The sequence below is a fragment of the Centroberyx gerrardi genome, chromosome 23 (assembly GCF_048128805.1).
Source record: "Centroberyx gerrardi isolate f3 chromosome 23, fCenGer3.hap1.cur.20231027, whole genome shotgun sequence".
In the NCBI taxonomy this organism is placed as follows: Eukaryota; Metazoa; Chordata; class Actinopteri; order Beryciformes; family Berycidae; genus Centroberyx; species Centroberyx gerrardi.
Genome location: NC_136019.1, coordinates 22725672 through 22751604, shown reverse-complemented (window position 1 = coordinate 22751604; position 25933 = coordinate 22725672). Strand labels below are relative to the sequence as shown.

The following is a 25933-nucleotide window of genomic DNA, read 5'->3' as shown; positions in this document are numbered from 1 at the left end:
AGTCAGGGACACTTAATGAGATGATGCGTTTCGTCAGATGGCCTCTAGAGGGCGTCTTTGACTGTGAGATGCAATGTCGCCCATACAGAGGCACAAAATCAAGTTGGTCAGTGTATAGAAATTGATCGAAATAGATCTCTGATGCGTGCATCACATCATGTTTGTCTTTTGGAGATGCGCAGACCAGCAGCATTGTACTCAATCTCAGAGTCTGCCGGTGTGAAAACAAAAGTGAAACTTAACAATTCACAATTTGTGGATGCCTACATTACTGCCTCCCTGTGGTTGGTTGAGTTAACCTGTAAGGTGGTCATTTGAATAAAGCACTTGAATGGAATAAGAAGCCCTCAGACCGCTCGTCATTCTAACTTAACCTCCATCTGCTTACGGCGCAGGTAAAAAAAAATCGCAGTCACGATTGCTGAGTCAGCAATCACACCTATGTTTTTTTTTTTACACTTATGCAAAAGGTACTGAGAATACTTTTAATGATACTAGAAGTACACTTAAACTAAAAAGTGGGCCAATTTAGTCCCAACAAGTAGCCCAACAAAATAGTACACTCAAAAGTAAAATATTACTTTGTTAGTATACTTATACTTAAATAAACTTAAGTAAAACTACACTTCAACTTACTTCTTTTTTGTGTTAGCATGGAACCTCAAACCTAGTGTATGCTAAAATGTTAGCGTGAGACTTAGGATACTATGACTCAACATAGTGTGTGCTAAAGTGTTAGCATGAAGCCTACTATCGCTCAACGTAGTGTATGCTAAAGTGTTAGCATGCTGCCAATCATTCAACATAATGTATGCTAAGGTGTTAGCATGGAACCTACTATCTGTCAACAAAGTGAATGCTAAAGTGTTAGTATGGAGTGCTGAACCAACGATCTACCGGGGACACATGGATAATTTTGGTGTCTATGTTTTCATCACTTAATGTCTATGCTGACCAACAGGACCGCCTACCAAAAACTTGGTGTATAAGTATTTATCTAGTTCTTTGAATTTAGTTTTCTTATATTAAGTTCAAGTGAAGTTTCTGTTTGCATATCTGTCTACAAGTGTTTTGCAGCTGTTGTCACTGACATGCCAGAGATAAAGCTCCATAATGTGGGTCTTATCTGACAGTGTGAGCCCCATATATTAGCCCAACTTCCCTTTTGCATTTCTCTGTGTGTGTGTGTGTGTGTGTGTGTGTGTGCGTGTGTCTGCCTGTATAAGGGCGAGGTGAGAGTGCGGACATAAACAAATGACTGTGCTGTGAGAGAGTGAGAAAGAGAGAGAAGTCAGTTGAGTTACTAAGTAAGAGAGTCAGTGTGGAGAGAGACCTAAACAGGATTTGAGGGCAGTTGCTCCAACAGAGGATATTTTGCAAGCATTTTGAAATGCCAAAAACAACCGTGTGATGACAGGGCAATGGTTGAGTGTACAGTAGAGACCTGCAGTGACTTTTAACAGAGGGGAAACAGAGAGGAATAAAGAGTGGGTGTGGAGAGGAAGAGGGAAGGGAAGGTGTCAGAATACAAACAGTGTGAAAAGAAAGAAAAATACTTTTGACCCAGAAACTGAGGAGAGAAGAGGAGAAACCAGCAGAGGAAACAGATACTCTGTACTGGACATTACTCTGGACCAAGGTGAGCTTTTTCTTTTACTTTTTGGTTTCTGATTTATATACACACTCATATGAATGAATACTATCTTGCAAGTCTGGTTATGTAATTATTTACATAAGTGCTGCTGCTCTTGTGCTATTCAAATGCAGAGTGGAGGAAATGCTAACCATAACTGTTTTGAGCTGAGTTTTACAGTAGGTTCATTGTCTCTGTGTTGCATCAGTATGGATTAATTGTGTATAAATTTGTAATGTAAAGTGGGAAAAGTAGGGTTCAACTGATATGGAGTTTTGAATTGATTCCAAGTATTCAGTGTTTCCCCCAGAATTGTATACTTATCAGAGTGGAAAAAGCCTCTGAAACAGCATTTAGACCATGAGACACTAAAACTCCATTGAAACCCAGGGTTATAATTATAATATATTTGCACATACTGTGTGGAATCTTAAAATCTCAAATCTCAAAATGTGTCAGAGTCAGTTCAGGTTAAAGGCTTCCCACAGACAACCAGTGTAGTATTGATCAATTCTATGACTGCATCATATCCATCATATCAGACTGGACCAGATCCCATTTTAATAAAACAACAATGGCAACATATATTTGCATTCATTTGCATCTGTGTGGTAAAGCTCCCACAACTGGCAAAACAAGTTTGGTTCTATAAAACAATAGTCAGCTTATTACCAGGATGAAATAACCACATCAGGAGTTCAATATACAGTATATAACAGTATCCATACATATACTTGCATCAGTAGGGAGTTACAGTACTGAACATGTGACAGATATAATGTGTATTTATGGCATTATGAGTAGTTTCTACTGCACATTCCTGAAAATTGCTCATTTTATTTTAAGATTAGATTACATTTTTAACGATAAATGTAGCAACTGATAATGTAGTAACTTCTGGATGATGTAATAATTTGTCAAAATGTAATAAATGTGCCTCTAAATGGGTGGAAAATCTAATAAAATCTGTTAATTTAATAAATAACATCACATTATTACATTAAGCGGTGATTATTACTTCATAAGAGGTGTAACACATTTTTGACTTACAACTTATGATGTAAGAATATTAGGCTATTGACTAATAACTTGTTACATTGTTAATCAATATTATTACATTATCAGTTAAAAGTAGTCAGGTATTTATATCTTTATTCATTTAGTCACTCTTCTTCTTAGTCATCATAGCCTCTTATGTTCTTATCTGTTTTAATGTATCTTGGCTGCTATGACAATTCAATTTCCCTCCTGGGATCAATAAAGTTATCTATCTATCTATCTATCTACCTAAATGCTATACCCCTTATGACATAATAATCGGCAGTTAATAATTAATAATGATAATAATAATAAGTTATGTTTTTTGTTAAATTAACATATTTATTAGATTTTCCACCCATTTAGAATTGTATCACATTTTGTCAACTTATTACATTATCAGCTGCTACAATGCCTGTGGGGAAATCACTCACTCACTCGCTCATTCACGCTGACTTGCTGACTGACTGAATTACTCACTCAACAGTTCGCAAGTCGAGAGAAAGAGCCTGTTTGCCTCTGATCCTTGCCTAGCCCCCTGCCTATTTGTGGCGCATGTGCGACTCGCAGCTCGATTTCCTGAACACACTCACAGCTCATCTCGTTCGTGAACGAGACTCAATTCTTGAATTCTTGCATGTTGCGCTGGGGAGCCGTGAATAAACAACTTGTTTGGCAGAATGAGTCCTGACTCCCATTTCCTTATGAAGAGTCGTTCACCACGAACAAATCTTTCACATATCTTCCAACCATGAGATCCTTCTGTCTAAGTTGTCTAAATTTATTTTCTCCAAGCAAGCTTCTAGTTAGTTGGCTATATCTACAATCGAGAGAGCAATGTGTGAAGATTGACCTAAAAAAGTCTGCCCTCCGACAAAACAAAATGGGCATTCCTCAAGGCTCAATCCTGGGCCCGCTGATCTTCAGCCTTTATATTAATGACCTGCCTAAAGGTGTCCAGGGGCTGGTTGTCAGCTCTATGCAGACGACACAGTCATATATGCATCTGCTAAGACGTCAAGTCAAGTGAGGCAGCTGGGATATTATCATCACATATGAACGGAATATGTCAGTGGCTTCACCAGAATAAGCTCACTTTGTCTCCATTTGCTTTTCCATCAAAAAACACTACAATCAGAAAAACTCAGAGTAACAATACAAGGAGAAGAAATTGAGATGGTTAATGAATTGAAATTTTCCAACAGGAGTTGGAAAGCAATAGCTATAATCTCTGTATGCAGAACATCAGTTGCATCAGCTTGTTTGTAACCAGATGGAGTGGCACTATGATAATTTGCATTGTCCTATCAAATAAACTATATAAAAAATAAAAAGATAAAAACTAATCAGTAGTCTTATATCTGCAGTATGTTGACAAACAATATATATTTTTTAGAATAGTTGCACTGTGTTATAAGTTATTTCAGAATGAAGGAGTTGGTAGTTTTTGTGTCATTTCCTGTAGTGTTTGCAAATCTGATTTAGACAAAAGATAAAACTGTAGTATGTGTGATGATGATGAAATATGAGACCATACAGTTTATCATACTGACTGAAGGATGTGGCTGATACAGGGCCTCCATAGACATGGAGATAGGGACATAGAGTTAGACTAAATCCTGGTCCTATTTAGAAGACAGATCAGATATTTGATTTGATTTTGATATTTGCCTGGGAAGAGGATTAGGTGAAAAATGACGTGAAAAATGTATTTGAGTTGCGTCAGAATTCTGAGAAAAAAGTCAGAACTCTGTCTTCTGTCTCTGAATTCTGACATTAAACTCAGAATTCTGACTTTATTCTCAGAATTCTGACTATATTTTCAGATTCTTTCCTGAGCATATGCTAACACATTAGCATACAGTATGTTAAGTGCCTGTAAGGAAATAGCATTGTCTAATGTAAGAAGATAGACCTTTTACTAATCCAGAGTTTGTGTTGTTTTTTCTGCTAGGATCTGCCAATCCTCTCGCACACACACTAGAAGGATACAGGATACATCCAAGTGACAAAGTAATATATGTCTTTTTACTGTACATTAACTATATTCATAATTTCAATGGTCATTTTCATCATTGTTGTGCAACATTCAAATGCATACACTCCATTTTGCCACACACACACATCCACATCCTCTCACTTCCACGCACAAAATCCCAAGTAGACATACTGTATAAGCTAACCATCTACACTTAAAGGTATAAATAATCAACTATGACAACAGAGTAGGTAAAGACATCATTATTTATCACACTCACACACACATAGGCTATTCACACATATTCACAAACACACACACACACACACACACACATTCTCAAACCTATACACTCAGAGAATACACACTCATAGTCATGATGTGATTTGTTTAAACACAGTAGTACTGTTGTTGCTTTCCAAAATTTAGAAATTACTACACCCATAATCCACCAAAACAATTATCTTTTTTCTTCAGACATGATCTCTTGAAAAATACCATATTTACATGACTTTTCAGTGAATTTCCTCCTCATTGAACCCTTCACACTGAGCTAACATGCGCTCTTCAGGTGTTGTTTAATCCTCTGGATGATACATTTGTTTTGCTACTCTCTTATCACTGATTGCTATACAACAACCAATAGCCAGTTCATGAATCACTTAGCATTTGCTGTTGTAAACACCTATATGCGGGGGTCCCTCTTTCCCGGGAAAAATCCACTGCTTCCCAGGAAGTGATGCGTTTTAGACATACGGAAGCAACAACAGCAGTTAGTTTGGAATAGATATAAGAAGGTAGAAGAAATATAAGAAGGTGCAGTCTACTGAGTGTCTCTATTACAGTATGTTAGGCCACAAAACATCAAAGCGATGATCGCATATACCCAAAGGTGTTGGCAAGGTAAAGAAACTCTTGCATATTATCACTTTAAACGGCTCTTTATCCCTTCTTACACTAAACACCCAGTGTGATAACTACTTACACCCTTAACGTTAGATAATGTGATAGACTTTACAGCCTGTTTCTCCACTTCTACTCACATTGTGCACTGTGTGTGTGTGTGTGTGTGTTATTCTTGTCCACACTTGTCTTGGGACTCGTTATCTCATCTGGTTCACCTGAGGCAGGTCCTAACTTCACAGGGCACACACACATACACACACACACACACACACACACACACACATAGCCTGATATGTATTCTCCAGGAAGAGAACACGTTTTAGGTCAACCCAACATATATTTACATTTGTGTATCATCATCCTTGAGTCAGTTTTGTACTACATATTTGAATGCTGATGTAGACAGGTTTCAAGCCCATACTATATCTGGTGTTGTTTCACAAGTAGATCATGTGATGGCCAAACAAGCTAGAGTAAGGGATTACTCCTCCATCATATGATATGATGGAGGTTCCGCCCTGGCCACAGCTAGTACATATGATTATTACGTGATTATTATTTTTATATCAGAGGATTTTACTCAACAGTCTGTAAAACCTGCAATGAAACCTGCCTCACCCTGCTGCTAACACACCTAAAAAAATGTCATTAGTCTGGCTTTCAATGGAGAGTGTTAGTGTCCCATGATGGTCTAACTGCTGTGTCAGAGGCTTCTCCACCCTGACACCCTGAATGAAATTCTTAAAGGAAACACTGAATACTTGGAATTATTTGGCATGAAAATGGTCAATTGACTGGAAATTGAATATTAGTATAAAATATCAGCTATCTGCAGCTTCAAGCCAGGAATATCGGTTTCGCTCTTCCAAAACCCATAGGCATCAGTTGAACCCTACAGTGCTTTGTATACATGCTGTGTGTGTGTGTGTGTGTGTGTGTGTGTGTGTGTGTGTGCGTGTGTCTGTGTGTATAGATGGAAGTCTACACTGTAACAGTGGCAACTGGTACATCAGAGTATTCAGGGACCAACAACTACATCTATGTGACCCTGGTGGGGGAGAGAGGGGAGAGTGAGCGCACCCTGCTGGACAACCCTGGACTGGACTTCTGTAGAGGAGCAGTAAGTGTGTGTGTGACAGCAGTGTGTGGTGTGGAGGGACTCAACTCACCTCCAACCTTTTCATTTCACATTCTGTTTCTCAATGCTTCTGCATCTTGTCCACACTTGTCTTGGGAATCTTTATCTGGTTCACGTCCTGACTTCACAGAGCTTACACACACACACACACACACACACACACACATATTCTGCCACGTACACACTCATTGCCGTATATTTCTTTCTCTTCTCCCTCTCCATCCCCCATCCCTCCATCTCTGTCAGGTAGATGATTACAAGGTGTCCAGCCCTTCCCCTCTGGGCTCTCTGCTACTGGTCAGACTGGAGAAACAGAGGTACTGGGTGGAAGATAACTGGTTCTGTCGCTATGTCACTGTGGAGACTCCAGAGAGAGACCAAGTGCTGACCTTCCCATGTTACCGCTGGCTCGTAGGAGACATCAAGGTGGAGCTGAGAGAGGGAACAGGTAAGGCTGATTTCCCTATAGGTAGTCCATAGGTTAGGGGAGCGGACAGCTGCCAGTTTGAATCCCCTGACCAACTGGAAAAAACACTCTCCCCTCACTCAACAACTACTGTCAAGGTGCCCTTGAGCAAAGCACTGAGCCCCCAACTGCTCTAGTGGAGCTGCTCAGTGGAACAGTAGAAGACTGCGGTTGTACTGGGCAGCTCCCAGTGGTCAACAGTATAGAAGACTGTGGTTATCTCCCAGTGTGAATATGTAAAACTGTATTAATGTGAAGCAGGGTGTTGCTGGAAAGCTGCATGGTGCTTAGTTAAATTTCACTGGATAACCGACTAGGTCTAATTCTTATTATGTGTCAGCAGCCTTTATCTTTTGTATTAGTAGGCTAATATGATAGCATTAGGTCATGAGATTGGAGGCTTTTTTCTCCTGCTCGAACATAAAGCTCAGCTGTGAGTCAAAGGATGCAAGGAGCGTTACATCATCCTTGTAGCTATGCAACTAAATATTTAGCATTAACTAGCTACCCTGAAGTAAAAAAAAGGGGATAATGTTAAAAATAGAAGTGGACAAGAGAGAGTTTGTGATAGCTCTGCTTGCACTTGAAGAAGAGGATGGAGGAGCCCATTCTGAAGCGGCTGTAGTTAAAGTTAACGTTACCCGTGAAACACATATGTCACTCCAGGTGCTGCTATGTTTTTTCTGTGTCAGAGAGAGTCAGAGACACATGCCTGCTGCAACCACACCATTGAATATGACACATCCTATGTGATCATGACCTTATGCTTCACATCCTTATTTAGAAAAACCATGGCGGTTGCCGCACACTCCTGTCACCACAATCATTAGGTGGGAACTCAGTCTTAATGCAGTCTTTTTCTCATCTTGACAATTACAACAAAATGCGGATGATATGTTGGCTAATTTGACGGTGATATAAATCCTTTAAGCAGAACAAAATAAGATACATTTTTCAATCATATGCACGTGGCAGTGGTTGAAATATTGTCATCCAACATAGAACTGTCAGTATGTGCCATGATGGGGATTGAAGAGGCGGCTGCATTCTCTATAGATACAGGGACTGGCTGGTGGATGCTCCCCCCTCCCGTAGCCAAACTGCCCCTGTGGTTCACCTCGGACCAGAGCAACACGGTAATCAAATGTAGTAGCTAATTTAATTTAAAGAGTAACTGAACCCCAAACCCAAATCTGTGGTGAAGCCTGACACCTAATGGTGAAAAGTAGGGTACTGAACTGGCCTTCTCCTATTGGCTGGTCTTTGTGCCAGGTGATGTCACCACCTGTTGTACTCTATAGAGGGTGACATCACAGGGCACAGAGACCAGCCAATAGCAGATGACCAGTGCAGTACCCTACTTTTCACCATTGGGTGTCAGGCTTCACCACAGATTTAGGTGGGGTTTAGTTACTGTATAAAGCAATATTCCACTTAGTTTTAACATGGGGGTTATTTGGCACATGACCACCATGAAAACCAGAATATAAACTAATCACCAAGATCGGATGCAACTGGGACGAGTTTGTAGCGTTTGTTGTGTTTGAATGAGACCACGAAAAACTTACATTTAACAAGTTTGTGAACAGAGTCAACAACAGAACCTGCTACTGTGATTTCCAATGGACTTGGTCCAACACTTTAGAACATAATTTCGCCAAATATCATTTTTATTGGTGCATTGACTGCACTCCCTGAGGCAGTGGCAGGCTGATACTTCTCTTCATCCTCACCCTGGACTAGTGCTAGATTTTGTTTGTGTTGGGTGCTAAAGGTACTCTTCCTGTCTCGCTCACTTCCTGTCTCTCTCCAGCGAAGAGATGGAGGGATGACTCCTTACCTCAGCTGCTGGCACACAGAAAAGCAGAACTACAGGAGAGACAGAAGACATACAGGTCCAAAACACACACACACACACACACACAATGACAGCTCTCTTCACTTTTTGTATGGATGTGTGTCATGTATTTGTGCGTATCAATATTTTGTTTATCATATTGTGTGTGTGTGTGTGTGTGTGTGTCAGATGGCTTGCGTGGGCTCCAGGTATTCCTAAATGCATCCATGCTAAAACAGAAGCAGATTTACCCCCAGATGTTCGCTTTGACAACGAGAAGAGGAGTGACTTTGAGAGATCCTTACACTATGCGTAGGTGATGCGGAAAAAACACACACTTACACACACTTCAATTCAATTCAATTCAGTTCAGTTCAGTTCAATTCAATTCAGTTGATTCAATTTGATTCAATTCAGTTCAATTCAAAGCAAATATGAAAAAAATCTGTCTATATAAAGACAACACATAGATAACAAAACATTATAGGCAAAAGGTTAATAAGTCATGAATTATTAATATCAAGATAAGAACGGGGTGCAACATTTCATGAACATTTAGTGATTGCTAAACATGCTTCCTCCCATTATCTCTCTATCTCTCTCTCTCTCTCTGTCAGAGTCCCTTGTAGCAACTGATAATGTAATAATTGGTCAAAATGTAATACAATATTACTGTAAATGGTTGGACAATGTAAAATGTTATAAAACCTGTTAATGTAATAGATGTTTAGTGTTTGATGTTATAATTATACATAAATGTTAGACTCATTAAAATGTAATAATTTCTGGTTAATAGTAAGGTATTACATTATCAATAAAAATATTAATTTTATACTTTTGTTGATAATCAGTCTGAGGATGCTACTGCATTATCCATTATTTAGAGGGACATGTTATGACATTTTGACAAGTTATTACAGTATCTGCCAGTTATTACTTTATCAGGGAAAGTTATTACAACATCCATTTTTATTAAATTCTTGACTTTTTGACATACATTTTTTAGACATTACACATTTTGACAGGTTATCATATTATTTGGCAGTTATTAAATTCAGTGAATTATTGTCATGCTCCATCTGTCATTTTTTTTTTTTGCATTTTGACTCATTTAGCGGGACAGGTTATTAGTTTACATTTTGAAAATTGATTCCATTATCTGACAGCTATTACAATACCAGTTGCTACATACCGCTACGACTCCATATCTCGCTGTTTTTTCTTTTCATTTCTAAAAACTGTGAATGCTGTAGGCTATAAACTAACCCCCCACCCCCACCTCCCAGCTTGCTGGAGTTGTCTCTGAAGAAGCTGGCCATCAAATTTGGGAAGTCCTGGGATGATCTGGAGGATTTCAAACGGATCTTCTGGAAGCTGCGAAGCCCCATAGCTGGTGGGTATGCATACTGTAGACTCTACAACAAGCTTGATGGGGAAAATGGCTCTGGAAAAATAAAAGGCCTGTTACTCAATATACTGTCTAAAAAATGAGAAATGCCATGTGAATCATTTTTAATATTATATAATCCATGCATAACTTATTTATCCTCTTATTTCTTATTTCTGTAACTATGTAGGCAGACCTGTTAATATTAATACCTGCACATTTTTGCTGCTTTGCTGTAAACTATTACTATTTGCTGATGCAGCGACCCCACAGGCATCAATAAAGTTTAATCTGATTTTATCTAATCTAAAATGTATTCTCTTTATCTGTAACAGTTGTTTCCTGCATGGTTCATCTATAGCAGACCTTGTGCTATTCTGTCTGTTTTTATGTGAAACATTTTGTAAACTAGGTTTCAATGAAGTTTATTATGATTATGATTACTGATCCAGTATGTGTCAATTTAACCCAGAGTACTGTATGGAACACTGGAAGGAGGACTGGTTCTTTGGCTACCAGTGTCTGAATGGCTCCAATCCCAGGATGATCCAGAGGTGCAGGGAGCTGCCAGGGAACTTCCCCATCACAGCAGATATGGTGCAGGGCTCCCTGGATCCTAGGACCAGCCTGGACAAGGAACTCAAGGTGGAGCTAAATGAAACAATGGCTTATATCTGTGTAGAGGTCTGTATGTATACAGGCATCACAAATTTATCAGAGGTCCAGGATCGGCTCTGCACAAATAATGTCTAAATATAGCCTCCACAGGCTGTAAAAAGATTGTTGTGGTGTGGTTGTACATCCATTCAATAACATTATAAGTAAAAGTGAATAGTCTGATAAGGTAGATTTGCTTCTTGTCTTTAGCCCTAGTCTCTACTCCAAAACACTCTGAGATGTAGCTTGAGAATAGTCAGCTCAGTTAACCTGAACAAACAGTTGGTTTTTGGCTTTGTTAGCTAGCTAACTAGCCAACAGGCTAATTTAGCAGAGCAACTAATATTTGCATACAACTACAAGGCACTACTAACACTAGCTACTAGCCATGTAACATTAACAGATGTGTTGACAAGACAGTAAACACATCTGCCGATCAGACGCATCAGATCCAAGTCAAAATGCAGTCTGCAAAAGTTGTTAGTTTGGAAACACAACCAGTTGTTCACTGCCACTGTTAGCATACTAGCCTACCAAAAGTGTTTACATTGAAAATCATTTTTGGCCAACCTGACTGATATGTTAGCAGCGCACACTGTAGGTGTAGGCTGTTGTCACTGTCAAGTCACAAAATTTACACCATCATAAGCGTTGTTATTGCCTAATTTCATGACAAAAGTTATAATCACTGACAGTCAAATTACCTTGTCTGGGAATGCTATTTTTACAAGGGTGGATACTGTTAACTGGTGAGCTGATGGCAATAACACTAGCTGCTACACCTTCTTTGATAGTTTAACACTTCTGTGGTTGTTTGGCTGTAGTCTGAACATAATTTCAAATACTTTTCATAGCCTACATAGGGACATAGTGTTAAGTGTAAACCAAAGAATTTGAATGGATAGAACGGCCTTTCCACTGTTTTCTACGGTATTTTGGCTAGTACACGAAAAATGGCGTCTATGGTTAGTTTCTATGGTGACAGTGGAAGTTTGGCCATTAAGGCCATAAAGTGTGTCACACCGGCTGCCACACAGCGTGAGTGGGTTAGCTTTGTAATGTTACAAAACTAAGGTTAAATTAATAAAATGTGACGACTGATAATGTAGCACCATTAAACCCAGTCGGTCCAAAAATCCTTGAGTAGCTCCCTGCTGACAGCAAAGCCACGGAGATAGCGCAACGCCAGTTTCCACTGCTTGGTCCTTGCTGCGACTTGCTGTAAGTTGGTTTATACGGAAGCTAGGCCAGGAGGTTTTATATTATGGAACGGTACACATAAAAATGGCCGCCGCTCCGACCATGAGCCAGCCACCAGGAGCAGCGTGTACATGATGAAGTCATCACTAAAGATTTTCCATTTTCCTGAAAGTAAAAGAAGTGAGATTTTGATATATAAATACAAACATTTTTGCCATAAATTGTCAAATTGGTGTATGTATGGTATGATAGTTAGAATGAGCTAATCAGGCGACAAAAGTCAGCTTTCATATCAGTGTGACTTTAAACAGGGCCGGCTCTAAACTGCTGGAGGCCCTAGGCAAAATCTTCTGTGGAGTAAAAAATTTGTGTTTAAAGCACTGTATTTTTGTTACCTATTATAAGATAGAGCACATGAATATCAAAATAAAATGTAATAAGTACAAAGGTGAATGTGGCTCTCTCCTCTTGTGTAGACATGAGCTTAAAATGAGGACTTTCAAGACAGCAGTGGCTTTAGAACTGTTAACAAAAGAATGGTGACTTCATTTATCTTGACCAATACTGGCACTTTTTTGCCCAGCTCACTATTGCTGTCTACAGTAGTTCCTCTGCCCTTGTGGCTTGTGGTTCTGTTGCCTCAGTTCTGCCTATTAAGAATTTCAACATTGTTCCTATGAAATGTAGCATATGTGTCAACATTAAAATATCAGAAAATAACAGACTGGAGAGCAAAAAGTGAAATTCCACTGACACTGTACATAATACTACTCTAAATTGGAAATCATTACATACCTTCTGTACAACTAGCCTAAATGAACTTGACAATCTAGAATCCAGTAAAATATTAACAGAAAACAAATCATTAAACTTTAAACTGCCAAGAACCATCTCAAATTCGCATCTATTTTCGTTACTATCTCATAAAAGACTTCCAGCCCAACTTTCCTGGACTAAATTTAGTGATTGATTGAATATTTTGCGGTCTAGCTAAACAAAGCTCCTGTTATTAGCCTACACTGAATACCAAGGGAACTAATGTCAGCTACTTACCTAGTAGTGTTAACTGCAGTTGCTACCACTTATCTGCAGATGAAGCAACTAACACCCAAGCTTTGTTCAGACCCACAGAACTTTCTTTTAAATTCTACTCAAGATCCCATGGTTTGGAAAGATAGCAAATATGTCATGCTTAATTACAGGGAAACATGTATAAAATTATACAAAAAACAATTTTTCATTTCCATTTGATGTAATGGCGCAGCCATAAAAACATGGCATCTTGTAATTGAATATTCACTTAATATAAGCTTCAAGAAAGTGTTGGAACGAGCAGATACAGAATATGGATGTGGCTTGCCATACAGTAAGGAAAAAAAGTTTTTTCTAACTTTGAAGCTAAGGGGAAATTTAAGGGGAAAGTCGGGGTGCAAGTGGTTTTAACCACACATACCTGACTCGCGCTGTGGTTTCTTGGCGTATCTATATAAAAAAAAAAAAAGGATGTGTGAGGCCCTAGGCATTTGTGAGGCCCTAGGAATTTGCCTATTCATCGGGAGTGCCAGCCCTGACTTTAAATGACCCCTTGCTTTGTTCTTTCCATCAGTTTTTTTCATCTGTTCTGTCCTCTCCTCTTTACTCAGGCAGGTACATTTTCTGTGACTGCCCATGACATTTCAGATGACACTGTTTCCCATTACATTTCTATTTCCTTCTACCTCTCTCCTTCACCTCCTAATTTTCTATTCCTCCTCTCTTGTCCAGGCAGGTAATATCTACCTGGTAGACTACGCCATCATGGATGGGATTCCCACCAATGTGATCAGGGGTGAACCTCAGTACATCGCTGCTCCCCTCTGCCTTCTGTACCAACACCCAGACCAAGGACTCATACCTATCGCTATACAGGTAGGTTACATCCACTCCGGTCATAGACCTGTGCCAATACAGGAATACTTGTACTTAAATGTGTCACTGATACACATACGCATAAACACACACAGACACACACATGCACAGATAAGATTACATAAAACTTTATTGATCCCTAGGGAAACTGCACTGTTGCAGCAGCAGATTCAGTAACGAAAAATAGACACCTCCTGGCACACAATGAAATCACCATAAAAGATTTTCCATTTTCCAAGAAGTAAAAGTGACATTGATATTGATATAAAAATACAAGAAAATTACAAGAAAATACAACAAAAAATACAAGAAACTTTTTTTTTATTTTCATTTTTTTTAAATATTTTTTCAAATAGGTATGGTATTGGTATAGGTATATACAGATCGAATGAGCTTAACAGGCAAAAAAAAAAAATGTCATTGTGACTTGTAAACAGATGGTCTCCTCATCCTCCCCAGTTAGGGCAGACTCCTGGCCTGGATACACCCATCTTCCTGCCCAGAGACCCACCCCTGGCCTGGCTGTTGGCTAAGACCTGGGTCCGTCATTCTGAGTTCCAGATCTTCCAGGTGCTGTCTCACCTGCTCAGGACTCACCTGGTGGTGGAGGTCTTCTGTATGGCTACGCTAAGACAGCTACCTGCTGTACACCCTGTATATAAGGTACAAACATACACACATGCAAAAAATATAATATCCATTAACATGTCACCCTTGACTGATCTGAACCTGAAAAGCTTCTGTCCAAACCAAAATGAAGCCCATTTAGCTTTTTGTGAGCCCAAACCTGACTAAAGCCTGATATATATTTAATATATAATTTGCTGATGATAAATTGCTATATAACTGTATTTTTCAGTTAGAATTCAGTTAGTTCGTTAAACCCTAGGCCATGGCAAAGCCCCTGCATTTACTAAAAAATCGCCACCACAACTTTCAAACATGCTTATATTGTCTAAATGTCTGGGGACAAAATTGAGCAATGTCTGATAACTGACAAGATATTATTTGGTCAATGTGGTAAATTGTTACACATAGGGATTGACAAGATATTATTCGGTCAATGTGATAAATTATTAGTCTTTGGTCACCAAACTATCAGCTTAGGGGGAACATTTGTCCTGGATGCTCTCTGATTATTTATTTAGATTTGGCTTCCAATTAGATTTCTGGTGATTTTTGCTTGATCTTTGCTCTCCATTATAATGATAAAAATTGTAATACCACAATTGGACTCACTATGGCCGATGCCACATGTTGTTATACTCAACTGACTCCCATGGACCCAAACTCAAGCAATTAAGTGAGAAATTAATAAGCGCAGTGCAATTCAGGTCCTGTCGGGTTTGGGCATGATAGTTAAGCTGTAGTTTGCTTTGGCTGTAGGCTGTGAAGGAGTGCACAGACATGTTGTAGCCTGAATAGTTTTCTCTGTCTTCCTTCTGTAGATCCTGGCCCCTCATCTGCGCTACACTTTGGAGATCAACTGTAGGGGGCGCACTCAGCTCATCTCCGCTGATGGCATCTTTAAACGGGTCTGTCAGTCTGGAAAAATACATTTGATTACGATTTTAAAATGTTTGAACCTATTTGACATGGGCTTGATTTGCCTTGCCAGACACAAGATGTTTGGAATACCCTTGGATTTTCATAAAAAGCCCAAGCACTAGTCTCAGTCTTCATGGGGAGATACTGTAGAATCCGTGCTTAAACTTCATCTGGGCACGTTGCTCTTAGTGAGCCCGAAGAGTCTTAGCTACTTCCTGTATCCTAAAGTTGGGGGGGAGGTTCTATTAAAAAATAAAAGTCTCTGGTTTGACGTAGCTTCAGTTAGCCGGGAACGCTGCTGTCCAACACACACCCACGGGACAATCACACTCTCCAGCAGTTGAATCCAAAAAGTGATTATAAGACTGCTACATTCAGGTCATATCGGAGGAAGGAACAGGCTTCAGTTGCTTGAGCTCAGAGGTGTTCTTGGCATGTTTTACTCATTGGAACGTCCACATGCAAAATCATCACAACCAATTGTCATGGTGGCAAAAACTAGGAAAAAGGCCCAGGTTGAAAATAACCAGAATTCCATTATTCAATGTCTTGACTTGAGTTGGTGTTCTGCTGAATTGTGCCTTTTACTGAGGGGAATCTAAATATCTTCCAAACATCACTTGGAGAAGCAGTTAGGAGGAGTAGCAATCCGCCTCCTCATCAGGAGCATTTTTGTTGCTTTCAACATGCAGGTTGGAGTTTAGAATTCATTTACATTCGACCTGAAATTCGTATATTGAACTTCACCCAGAACTTGGTCCAGTATAATCTTAATGACAATGATGATGATGATGATGATAATGATGTTTTTGGATTCATGCATGCCCCTATTCCTGTGTGTGTGTGTGTGTGTGTGTGTGTGTGTGTGTAGGTGGTATCTACAGGAGGTGATGGTCTGATGATGCTGGCCCAGAGGGAGTACAAGGTGCTGACCTACCGCTCCCTCCAGCCCCGCCATGACTTCCCTGAGAGAGGAGCCTCCCAACTCCGAGACTATTTCTACAGGGAACACAGTCTGATGCTCTGGGAGGCCATACACAGGTAGACTACACACACATCCTCACGCAGGGTACAGATACCTGGCTAACACTGTTTTCTTTATTCCTGTTAACACTAGAAAGGCCAGTGGATATTGAGGGTCTAAGAGAAGGCCAATAAGCCGTCAATTTAAGGGGGTAAATATAAGTATACACGCCAATTCATTCATTCACACTGATTTGTACAGAAAGTGGGTCAAAAGCCATGGAGGGACACTTGCAAAGCTCGGATATTTCATTGCTAAAATTCAAAACATAATTGACGCTGGACTGGCCGTTCTAGTGTTAATAATATAAGGTTATCAAGTCTTTTAGTTTGTTCCATGGGTGTCAATTGGGTCCTTCACCTTTGGTCCAACGCTATTTCCCTGGAATGAATCTGAATATATTACTGAGTTGGAGTAATCTAATGGATTACTGTTCATTACAGTTTACAGTTCTAAATGGTGAATCAGTAATCTGTAATAGATTATGTCTTGAAAGTCTGTCTATGGCATTGTTCATGATGGATGTATTTCTTGCCTCTCCGTCCATGGCCGTCAGTTGGGTATGTCAAGGTGTGGTACTCTCCGTAGCTTAGCCTAAGTGTGTCCAAATTTGATCTTGTAGTTTTTTAACAGTATCTTGTCAGTCCCTACAACTAATAGTTGATCACACGGACTAAATATAACAAGTTAAAAGTTGACAGAGCTATGTGCAATAACTCTGAACATCTCTGTCTCTGTTCCCCACTCCATCTCTCCATCAGTTTTGTCTCAGGTATAATCAGGTTGTTCTACCAGTCAGACTGTGAGGTGCTGGAGGACCTGGAGCTTCAGGCCTGGATCAGAGATATAACAGAGGAAGGCTTCACAGAGCTCCCCAACTTTGGTCAGTGATCACTAAACTGAAGTGAGGCTGTACAACCACCTGGCCAAATTCATGATTACTTGAAGAATACAGAATTCCTGCAGGATATTTATGCAGCTAGGTATCTGCTGTCTTGGGCTGTGCTCTCCAATTCATGTAGTAGTGAGCTAGCTAAATCTGCAATTCAGCTGCTAACTATTTCTTATTTCTTATTTTCTTGACTTACACCTACCTTTCTTAACTTTAGCTTGTAGTTTTCAATAGGGTGTGTTACCACGTGACATGTCCATAGGAAGAGTCAAAACAGGGCTGCATCTCAAAATGTATGGAAATCAAAATATTGGAAGTCGCCATTTGATTTAGTCTTACATATTCTAAAAAACGGAATTGAAGTATTTTAAATACAAAAATACTACACCCAAAAATGTCTTGATACAAATTACATTCTGTTCTTTTTCACTCAGGTCAAATACAAATTACAAAAAAAAATACTCAAAAGTCATAAAAAAAAAGTGTTTCAAATAATTAATAAAAATAATTTTATAATAATTTAAATACTGCCCATCTCTAAAAGAATGTGTCGTGTTGTAAAGGACACGGCTATCTACTTCTATCTTTATATTAAGTGTAAATGCTGAATCAGTGATAGACTGATGGGGACATGTTGAAAGTCTGTGTATGGTATACTACATGGTGGATATATTTCAGGTCTGTCCAGTGAGCTCAGAACCAGAGAGGAACTCTCCACCCTGCTGGCAGTCACCATCTTCACCAGCACAGCCCAGCATGCTGCTACTAACAATGGACAGGTGGTTAACACACACACACACACACACACACGCACACACACACACCATATACACCAGCTTCCAGAGTCCATATTATAGCCTTCATATGACATCCCCTACCAACACACACACACACACACACACACACACACACACACACACATGTTTTACTATACATGTGAGGACTTTCATTGAATACATTCATTCCCTAACCACTAATTATTACCTTAAAGGTTAAATGTGTAATATTTCTGCTTTACTGAAGCATAATATGACTAGAAAATATCAGCAGACGTTCCTGAATGGTAGTGAGTTCAAAAATTACAATTACAATTACAATTTCCCATTTGGCAGATGCTTTTATCCAAAGTGACGTACATATGAGATTTTAATACAACACAAGTAAGGATCTAGTCAGGACAGAACAACGAGAGTAAGTGCCATAAAGCTAAGTTCTGGTCCAACAGGACATAGGTGCTACGAGGCAGTGCTACGAGGTAATGCATAGAGTGCATAGAGGCAGATAAAGATTTTTTTTTTTTTTTTTGGATTACGCAGTCCATCAGGTGAGAAGGTGTTCACTAAAGAGCTGGGTCTTTAGCCTTTTCTTAAAGATTGAGAGGGACTCTGCGGATTGAATGGAGTTTGGTAACTCGTTCCACCACCGAGGAACCACAGAAGAAGAGTCTGGCTAGAGACTTAGGGCCTTGTGGTGGCAGCACCAGGCGCCGTTCCTTGGCAGAGTGTAGTGGGCGGGAGGGAGCGTAGACCTGGGGAGTAGAATGGGGAGTTCAGGTAGGTCGGAGCCGTTTTGGTTGCTGCTTTGTAGGCGAGCATCAAGGACTTCAAGGGCAGCAACCGGGAGCCAGTGGAGGGATATGAACAGCAGAGTGACATGTGCTCTTTTGGGCTGGTTGAAGACCAGACGCGCTGCTGCGTACTGGATCATCTGCAGAGGTTTCAGCGTACATGCCGGGAGCCCTGCCAGTAAGGAGTTGCAGTAGTCAAGGCGTGATATTACAAGAGCCTGTACTAGGAGATGTTCAGACAGGTAGGGTCTGATCTTCCTGATGTTGTACAGGGCAAATCGGCATGACCGAGCAACAGAAGCCACATGCTCCTTAAAGGTTAGTTGGTCATCAAGTCATGACACCCAAGTTTCTGGCAGACTTTGTGGGAGTGAGCTGAGCTGATTTGAGCTGGATACTGATCTGTTGTTGTACAGAGGGATGGGCTGGGGTGACAAGGAGCTCAGTCTTTGATAGGTTAAGCTGAAGGTGGCGTTCCTTCATCCACGCTGATATCGGCGAGGCATGCCGATATCCGCGCCGAGACTGTGGGGTCGTTTGGCGGGAACGATAGGAAGAGCTGGGTGTCGTCCGCATATGAATGGTATGAGAAGCCATGTGAGCGGATGACTGCACCAAGTGAGGTGGTGTATATTGAAAAGAGAAGGGGTCCAAACACTGACCCTTGAGGTTCCCCTGTGGACAAGCAGTGTGATTTAAACACTTCCCCTCTCCAAGACACTCTAAAGGATCTCCCTGAGAGGTAGGACTCAAACCAGCGCAGAGCAGATCCTGAGAAGCCAAGCTCAGCGAGTGTGGAGAGGATGATTTGGTGGTTAACCGTGTCAAAGGCAGCCGATAGGTCAAGCAACATTAGAACAGAGGACTGACCGGCAGCTCTAGCTGATCGCAGAGTTTCCACTACAGACAAGAGCGCAGTCTCGGTAGAGTGTCCGCGTTTGAAGCCAGACTGGTTAGGATCATACAGGTTGTTCTCAGAAAGGAATTCAGAGACTTGATTAAAGACTGTGCGCTCAAGTGTCTTGGAAAGGAAGGTGAGGAGTGAAACCGGCCTGTAATTTTCAACCTGAGATGGGTTGAGTGTAGGTTTCATTCAAACCACATTCAAAAACACGAGCAGGCCGAGGCTGTGTTTTTGTTGTTGTTTGAAGGCCCTCCTACCACACCAAGGTCTGTTAAAAAATCTGGCAATTTGTTGTTCTTAATTATTGGCAAAAATATAATCCTCCAAACAGCTCGAAGGTTACCCTCACCTAAGACAAATTCTAATTCTATTCTTAAAGGCAGTCTATGTGAGATTTTCACTTTAAAGGAACAGTTCATCCAAAAATGACAATTCTGTCATTATTCACTCACCCTCATGCCAGTTGAAACACAGGTTTCTTTGTTCATGTAACACACAGGGAGGTTGTATGACGTATCCCTATGAGTAGCAGTGTAAACATGGGAAATGTGGAAGATTAACGTGAAGGCGCGAGGTCTGGGTGTGCACAAGCGTGGACGTTTTTGAAAACAACGGCTGTGAAGATTTGCGCTAAAATATAGGTGTAAATATAGGTCTTTTCCACTCACAGTGCAATTTTTTAGCTTCAGAAGACTTGGATTATGCTTGGATTATGCCCAAGTTTTATAGTCGTTTTTTGCTATTTCTGGAACTCTGAAGAACTGGTCCCCAGTGACTTCAGTTGTTTCGGCGAAGGCTGCAACAGAGTTGTGCTGGCAACCTCCCTGTATGTTATGTGGACAAAGAAACTTCACCTGTGTTTCAACTGGCATGAGGGTGAGTAGATAATGGTAGAATTTTCATTTTTGGGTGAACTATTCCTTTAATCGAGCCTACAATTTTGTCAGTAAGGTCAAAAGATATGGTGGAGGGATGAATTTGTAATTCATTCATTCCCCATTTGGTTTGTTTGTTGTTGCCCCCTGTATTCAGCTCAATGTATTTTTATGGGTTATAAAAAAGCTCCTCCCCTAAAGTTGAAGCCCTCCAACCCCCTGTTTTTGTATGTATGTATTTTGTTGTTTTTGTTAGTTTGACTGGTGTGCCTGGGTACCCAATACCCCCTGCACAATGAGACAACCCCCACCCACAGATAAGGATGCTGTTACCATGGAGATGATCATGGCCACCCTTCCTGATGTTAGCCAATCCTGTGTGGAGATGGCCATCACATGGCATCTGGGGCGACCACAGCCAGATGCAGTAAGTCCAGCTTTGTCTGGTTTGTTATTACGCATCAAAATGACTTGGACAAGGTTGGACTCGTACTACTAATTGGTACTTCTTAAACATTTTAATGAGCTTACACCCATGATGATCAGTTTACAGGAAACTTTTATTTTTTTATTGATCCCTGTGGGGAAATTGGGTCATTGCAGCAGCAAGTAACAGGATACAGCAAATATAAATTGAATATAAACAGAAAAATAAAATATAAACAATAATAATAAAATGGGGTTATATATACATATGCAAGCAACAACTTGTAGCAAGCAACACATGTTAAGTAGAAAGTATGAATGAGAAGTATGGGGAAAAGTATGGTTTACAGCATTATTAGGGTGTGTAAATTAATGCATTTACAATATGAAAATATACAAAAATATTAAATATATGTATATATAAATATACTGTATGTAACTAATATTATGATATAAAAATATCAATATGTATACAGTATGAAATAGGTGGAACCATTTTAAAAATATCAGTACATATGCAGTGTAACAATGAGAGGAATATGGGAATCTGAATAAAATGAGATTAGATTAAATTTTATTGATCCCTGTGGGAAAATTGGGTCATTGCAGCAGCAAATAATAATAGGACACAGCATGGAAAAGGACAAATAGAATAATATAGCTGCAAACGGCGTACTTTGAAAAGACAGACAGACAGTTCCTTGTCTTTTTCAACATGTCTCCAACCTCTTTGTGTTTTTCCCTTCCTGATTTTCTCCTGCCTAGGTTCCTTTGGGCCAATACACAGAGCAGTACTTTACAGAAGGGCGGGCCCAGGAACTGATTGACAGATTCAGAATCGAGCTGAAGGAGATCGAGGAGCACATCCTAAGTCAGAATGAAGGAGTCAAGCTTCCGTACCTTTTCCTCCTGCCCAGCCGCGTAGAAAACAGCATCACCATATAGTCAGAGGAATGCTAATCTGAGACCAGTTTACCACCAAGACATAGAGAAATGTATATGGTGGTGACCTGAGAAATCATCCTGATCAGTTCTTTATAACATCAATTCAAGCTGCTGACTGGGTAAAACCATTGACATAGGATATCAAGTAGGATATGTAGAAAAATTTTGTAGGCTCCAATATGCCAATGGGATTTTCTTTGCACAACCTAAAATATTGTTCCCTATGCAACAGCTGATATGTCAATCATTATTTAGCAACGTTAGCTAGCTAGTTAGCGTAGAACATTAGCCACTGTAAATTCAACTTTACATTTCCAATTTAAATATTTAACCATTTGCCACACAGGTGTTTTGATGGATCTGAGGTCGTGTGATGCTGAAAATCAAACTGAAGTGTATTTTGAGGATTATTAACATGTTAAAAGTAATACAGATTTTGGTCAATGGAACTTGAATTTGATCTGGCGTCTCTTCTTCTGGGTCTACCCTGTAAACATATTACTGATGTACACAAGAAAAAACTTTGTTTTAACATTCTGTGCAAGGAAAAACATATTCTTTCAGCGGATCTCAGACAAGACCCCCTCAATCTCTAGTTGGCATAAAATATTAATGGAACATATTCTGATTTCTTGACGTGCCTTTTGCACTCAAAAACTAATGTTTTTAATAATACATGGAACATTTCTGCAATATTATCAAGAGCAGAGGATAAGTTGATAAGATGATGATGTATTCATTTTCCATATGTGACTCCTACAATTATAGATTTGGTAGCTGTACCTGTAACAAAGTGGTATCATAAATATTTACGAGCTGAGATTTGTTATGTTTTGGTTTTCATGTCATTTAATTTTGTTTCATTCTTATTTTATTTTTTTATCCTATTTGTTTATATACATTTTTGCTTGTAACATGCACTTGTGTGTTGGGTAAAGTGTAAAGCTTAAAGTCAATAAACATATCTATATATGTAAAAAAAAAAAAAGTAATGTATAGAGTATATTCCACCATATTGACGTTATGTCAGATAACTATCTCAGAAACCCTGAGTTTGAGAAATCTTGACTGAGTTTTGGACTTGGAATTCCAACTCGAAGGATCATGCCATCGAATCTTTCCTAGTAAGAGCTGGAATGTCTGACTTTCCAACACCTGCAGCATTAGAACCCACCCATATAGAAAACAGCATTATAGATAAAATCAGATCGATAGATTGACCAGATAGATTGTAGTTGGATTTGATTGAACACCAGGATAGTGCAGTTAATATTCTAGGTTTTCAGTTTGGAACAAGGAGGAGAAATTAAAGAGTTCATTAAAACATACAGCATCATTTATTTTTCAATTTATTGGATTGTCATTTTGTCACTCTCAAATTGGTTGACAAAGCAACTAATATAAGGAGTTAAATTTGACTTTTATGTGTATTTCCAAACTGTAAAATGTTCATGTTTGTAGTTTTGGCAAAGACTGCAACAAAATAGACCTGTTTTTCCCACGGCATAGCCGAGGGCATCAGGAGCCAAATTCAGGGCAGGCAGTCAGTCATACATCTGTCCAACCTGATCTCACAGAAAAACGTGAAATGAACACGACTTGTTAACAGCAAACGTGTTGGTGGAACGTAAAGTGTTAAATTTACGTTTTCCCAGCACAAAACAGTTACATGAAGGAAACACGACTATAAATAGGAAGTTTGTGACATTGAAGTAGCATGGTGGGCAGTAAGGGTGTGGTGGATGCATTTGCCTTTGATGCCGGTGACCAGGGTTCAATTCCCAGTGTTTACAAAGGACATTCACATTTTTATTTTTAAGGAACGCTTTTCTTATTTAAAGGACCTATATGTAGCAATGACACCCAGCGTTTAAAATGGGTACTGCAGTCCAAATTCAAAATATTGGAGAGAGTTGTCTCCCCCCGCCCCCTCCTCCCCAGACTCGAAGCTCACGCGGGTTGCCAGGTGAAAACAGAAAGAAAACAGACGCAGTTTCCATTTTCATAGATTGAAGAGCGTGAAGCTAATCAGTATGGTAGATAGTGGTAACATGGAAGACAGGACTCTGACTGCTGGAACTTCTGCACCAAAACAAAACAAGAAGCCTATAACAGACGAGGCTAAAAGAGAGGGAGAGAGAGGGGAGCGCGACACCCGGAGCCCCGCGGATTGTTCGGCTTGAAGTTCCCGTTCCCCAGCCCCCTGCAACACAGCAGACTGGAGACTCCGGTCAGGCTCCTGTACAGCTACTAAGCTACGGTATGTAACCTAGCCTAGCAAATTAGCTTCACTTTGTTGGTACATAGCCAGCTGCTGACAGAGAGTGGGGGTACAGAAGGGAATGAAACTATCATAGTGACTTATGCCGCTTTTCCACCGCATAGTACCGGCTCAACTCGACTCGACTCTACTCGCCTTTTTTGGTTTTCCATTGGGCAAGTACCAGGTACCAGGTACCATATTACCTGGTACCTGGTACTTTTTTTGGTAGCACCTCCGTCGAGGTTCCAAGCGAGCTGAGGCGATACCAAAAGGTGACGTGAAAACACTGCAGACTACTGATTGGTCAGAGAGAATCGTCATCATTGCCGGCAGTGATAGCGGGGATGTTAAAGCAGGCTAAAAGCTGTTGTAATTTTGGCTCTACGACTGTTATTATGTAACTTTATTAAGTTTTAATATTTTTTCAAGTGAGAAAGTAACCATGTAGATTCCCAATATGTGGTCAGTTTATCCAAATAATGCTTGTTTGTAAATCTGCTGCAACGTTTTCGGAGATTTGGGACCAGGACCGTCTGCCTCGCAGTCCACCATTCCACAGTCTGAAGAGACGCAATGCATTTTGGGGCGGTTGAGTTTCATGCGGTGTCGCGGCGTCACTATGATGACCAGTTTTGGGGGGTGGGGCATCGAGGGGGTACTATCTGCAGTGGAAAACCAAGTGGTACTGCCAAAAGCGAGTTGAGTCGAGTCAAGGCGAGTTGAGCCGGTACCATGCGGTGGAAAAGCGGCTTTACATTTGTCAGCAGACCATGGTGTTCCTCATATCCAGTGTGTGTGCAGGTTGTAATCACGTCGTTTAGTCCGCATTTGGCGTCTGGTTCTGACGTCCTGTGTCCGGTTCACGTGTCCTGCCTTCTGCCAGCTTGATCGGCCGTAATCGCCACATTTAATACAACTCCATACTCCGATTATGTTACTTGATTTGTGTTTAGTCAAGTTTGTTAGCGGTAGCATTTTCCATTAGCTGCAGCTCGTAGCATTAGAATAGTAAATGTTGGATAAGATATGTTCACAGTCTCCATCTTTCAAATGCATCTCCAATATTTACCCGTATTTTACCATGGCTCTGGTCATGGAGCTTTTTCGAAAGAGGACGAGGCTTTTTAGGTCGGGTAGAATCCATCTCACTTGATCCAGTTCGTTTGCTTGCTTCCATGGCTGCAGTACGCTGTGTTTGCGTGCCAATTTGTTTCATATCTGGCAACCCGGGGTGTCGAAATGGGCAGTGGGTGGGATCACACAGGCCAAAACACAAACAGACGTTCCGCTCCGGAACGGAGATTTCAAAGGATGAAAAATACTGGCTGTAGCATTGTTGTC

The 25933-nt window shown here is 40.2% G+C and overlaps 1 protein-coding gene across 4 annotated transcripts; it reads left to right on the top strand.

Moving 5' to 3' along the window:
• Positions 1-1373: 1373 nt before the first annotated feature.
• On the top strand, positions 1374-23603 carry alox12 (arachidonate 12-lipoxygenase). Of its 4 annotated transcripts, none has more exons than XM_071924072.2 (16): positions 1374-1639; positions 4626-4684; positions 6529-6675; positions 6940-7141; positions 8973-9054; positions 9186-9308; positions 10283-10389; positions 10856-11028; positions 14005-14148; positions 14608-14811; positions 15597-15683; positions 16568-16737; positions 17482-17603; positions 18291-18391; positions 21215-21385; positions 22150-23603. In XM_071924072.2, the coding sequence occupies exons 3-16, from the start codon at positions 6529-6531 to the stop codon at positions 22327-22329; spliced, it is 2013 nt and encodes a 670-aa protein (XP_071780173.1). In that variant the 5' UTR covers positions 1374-1639; positions 4626-4684; the 3' UTR covers positions 22330-23603. The 4 variants fall into 4 exon arrangements, with proteins under 4 accessions (XP_071780173.1, XP_071780175.1, XP_071780174.1 ...); XM_071924074.2 differs by having other exon boundaries at positions 6529-6679; positions 6944-7141; XM_071924073.2 differs by lacking the exon at positions 4626-4684.
• The last annotated feature ends 2330 nt before the right edge of the window (positions 23604-25933 follow it).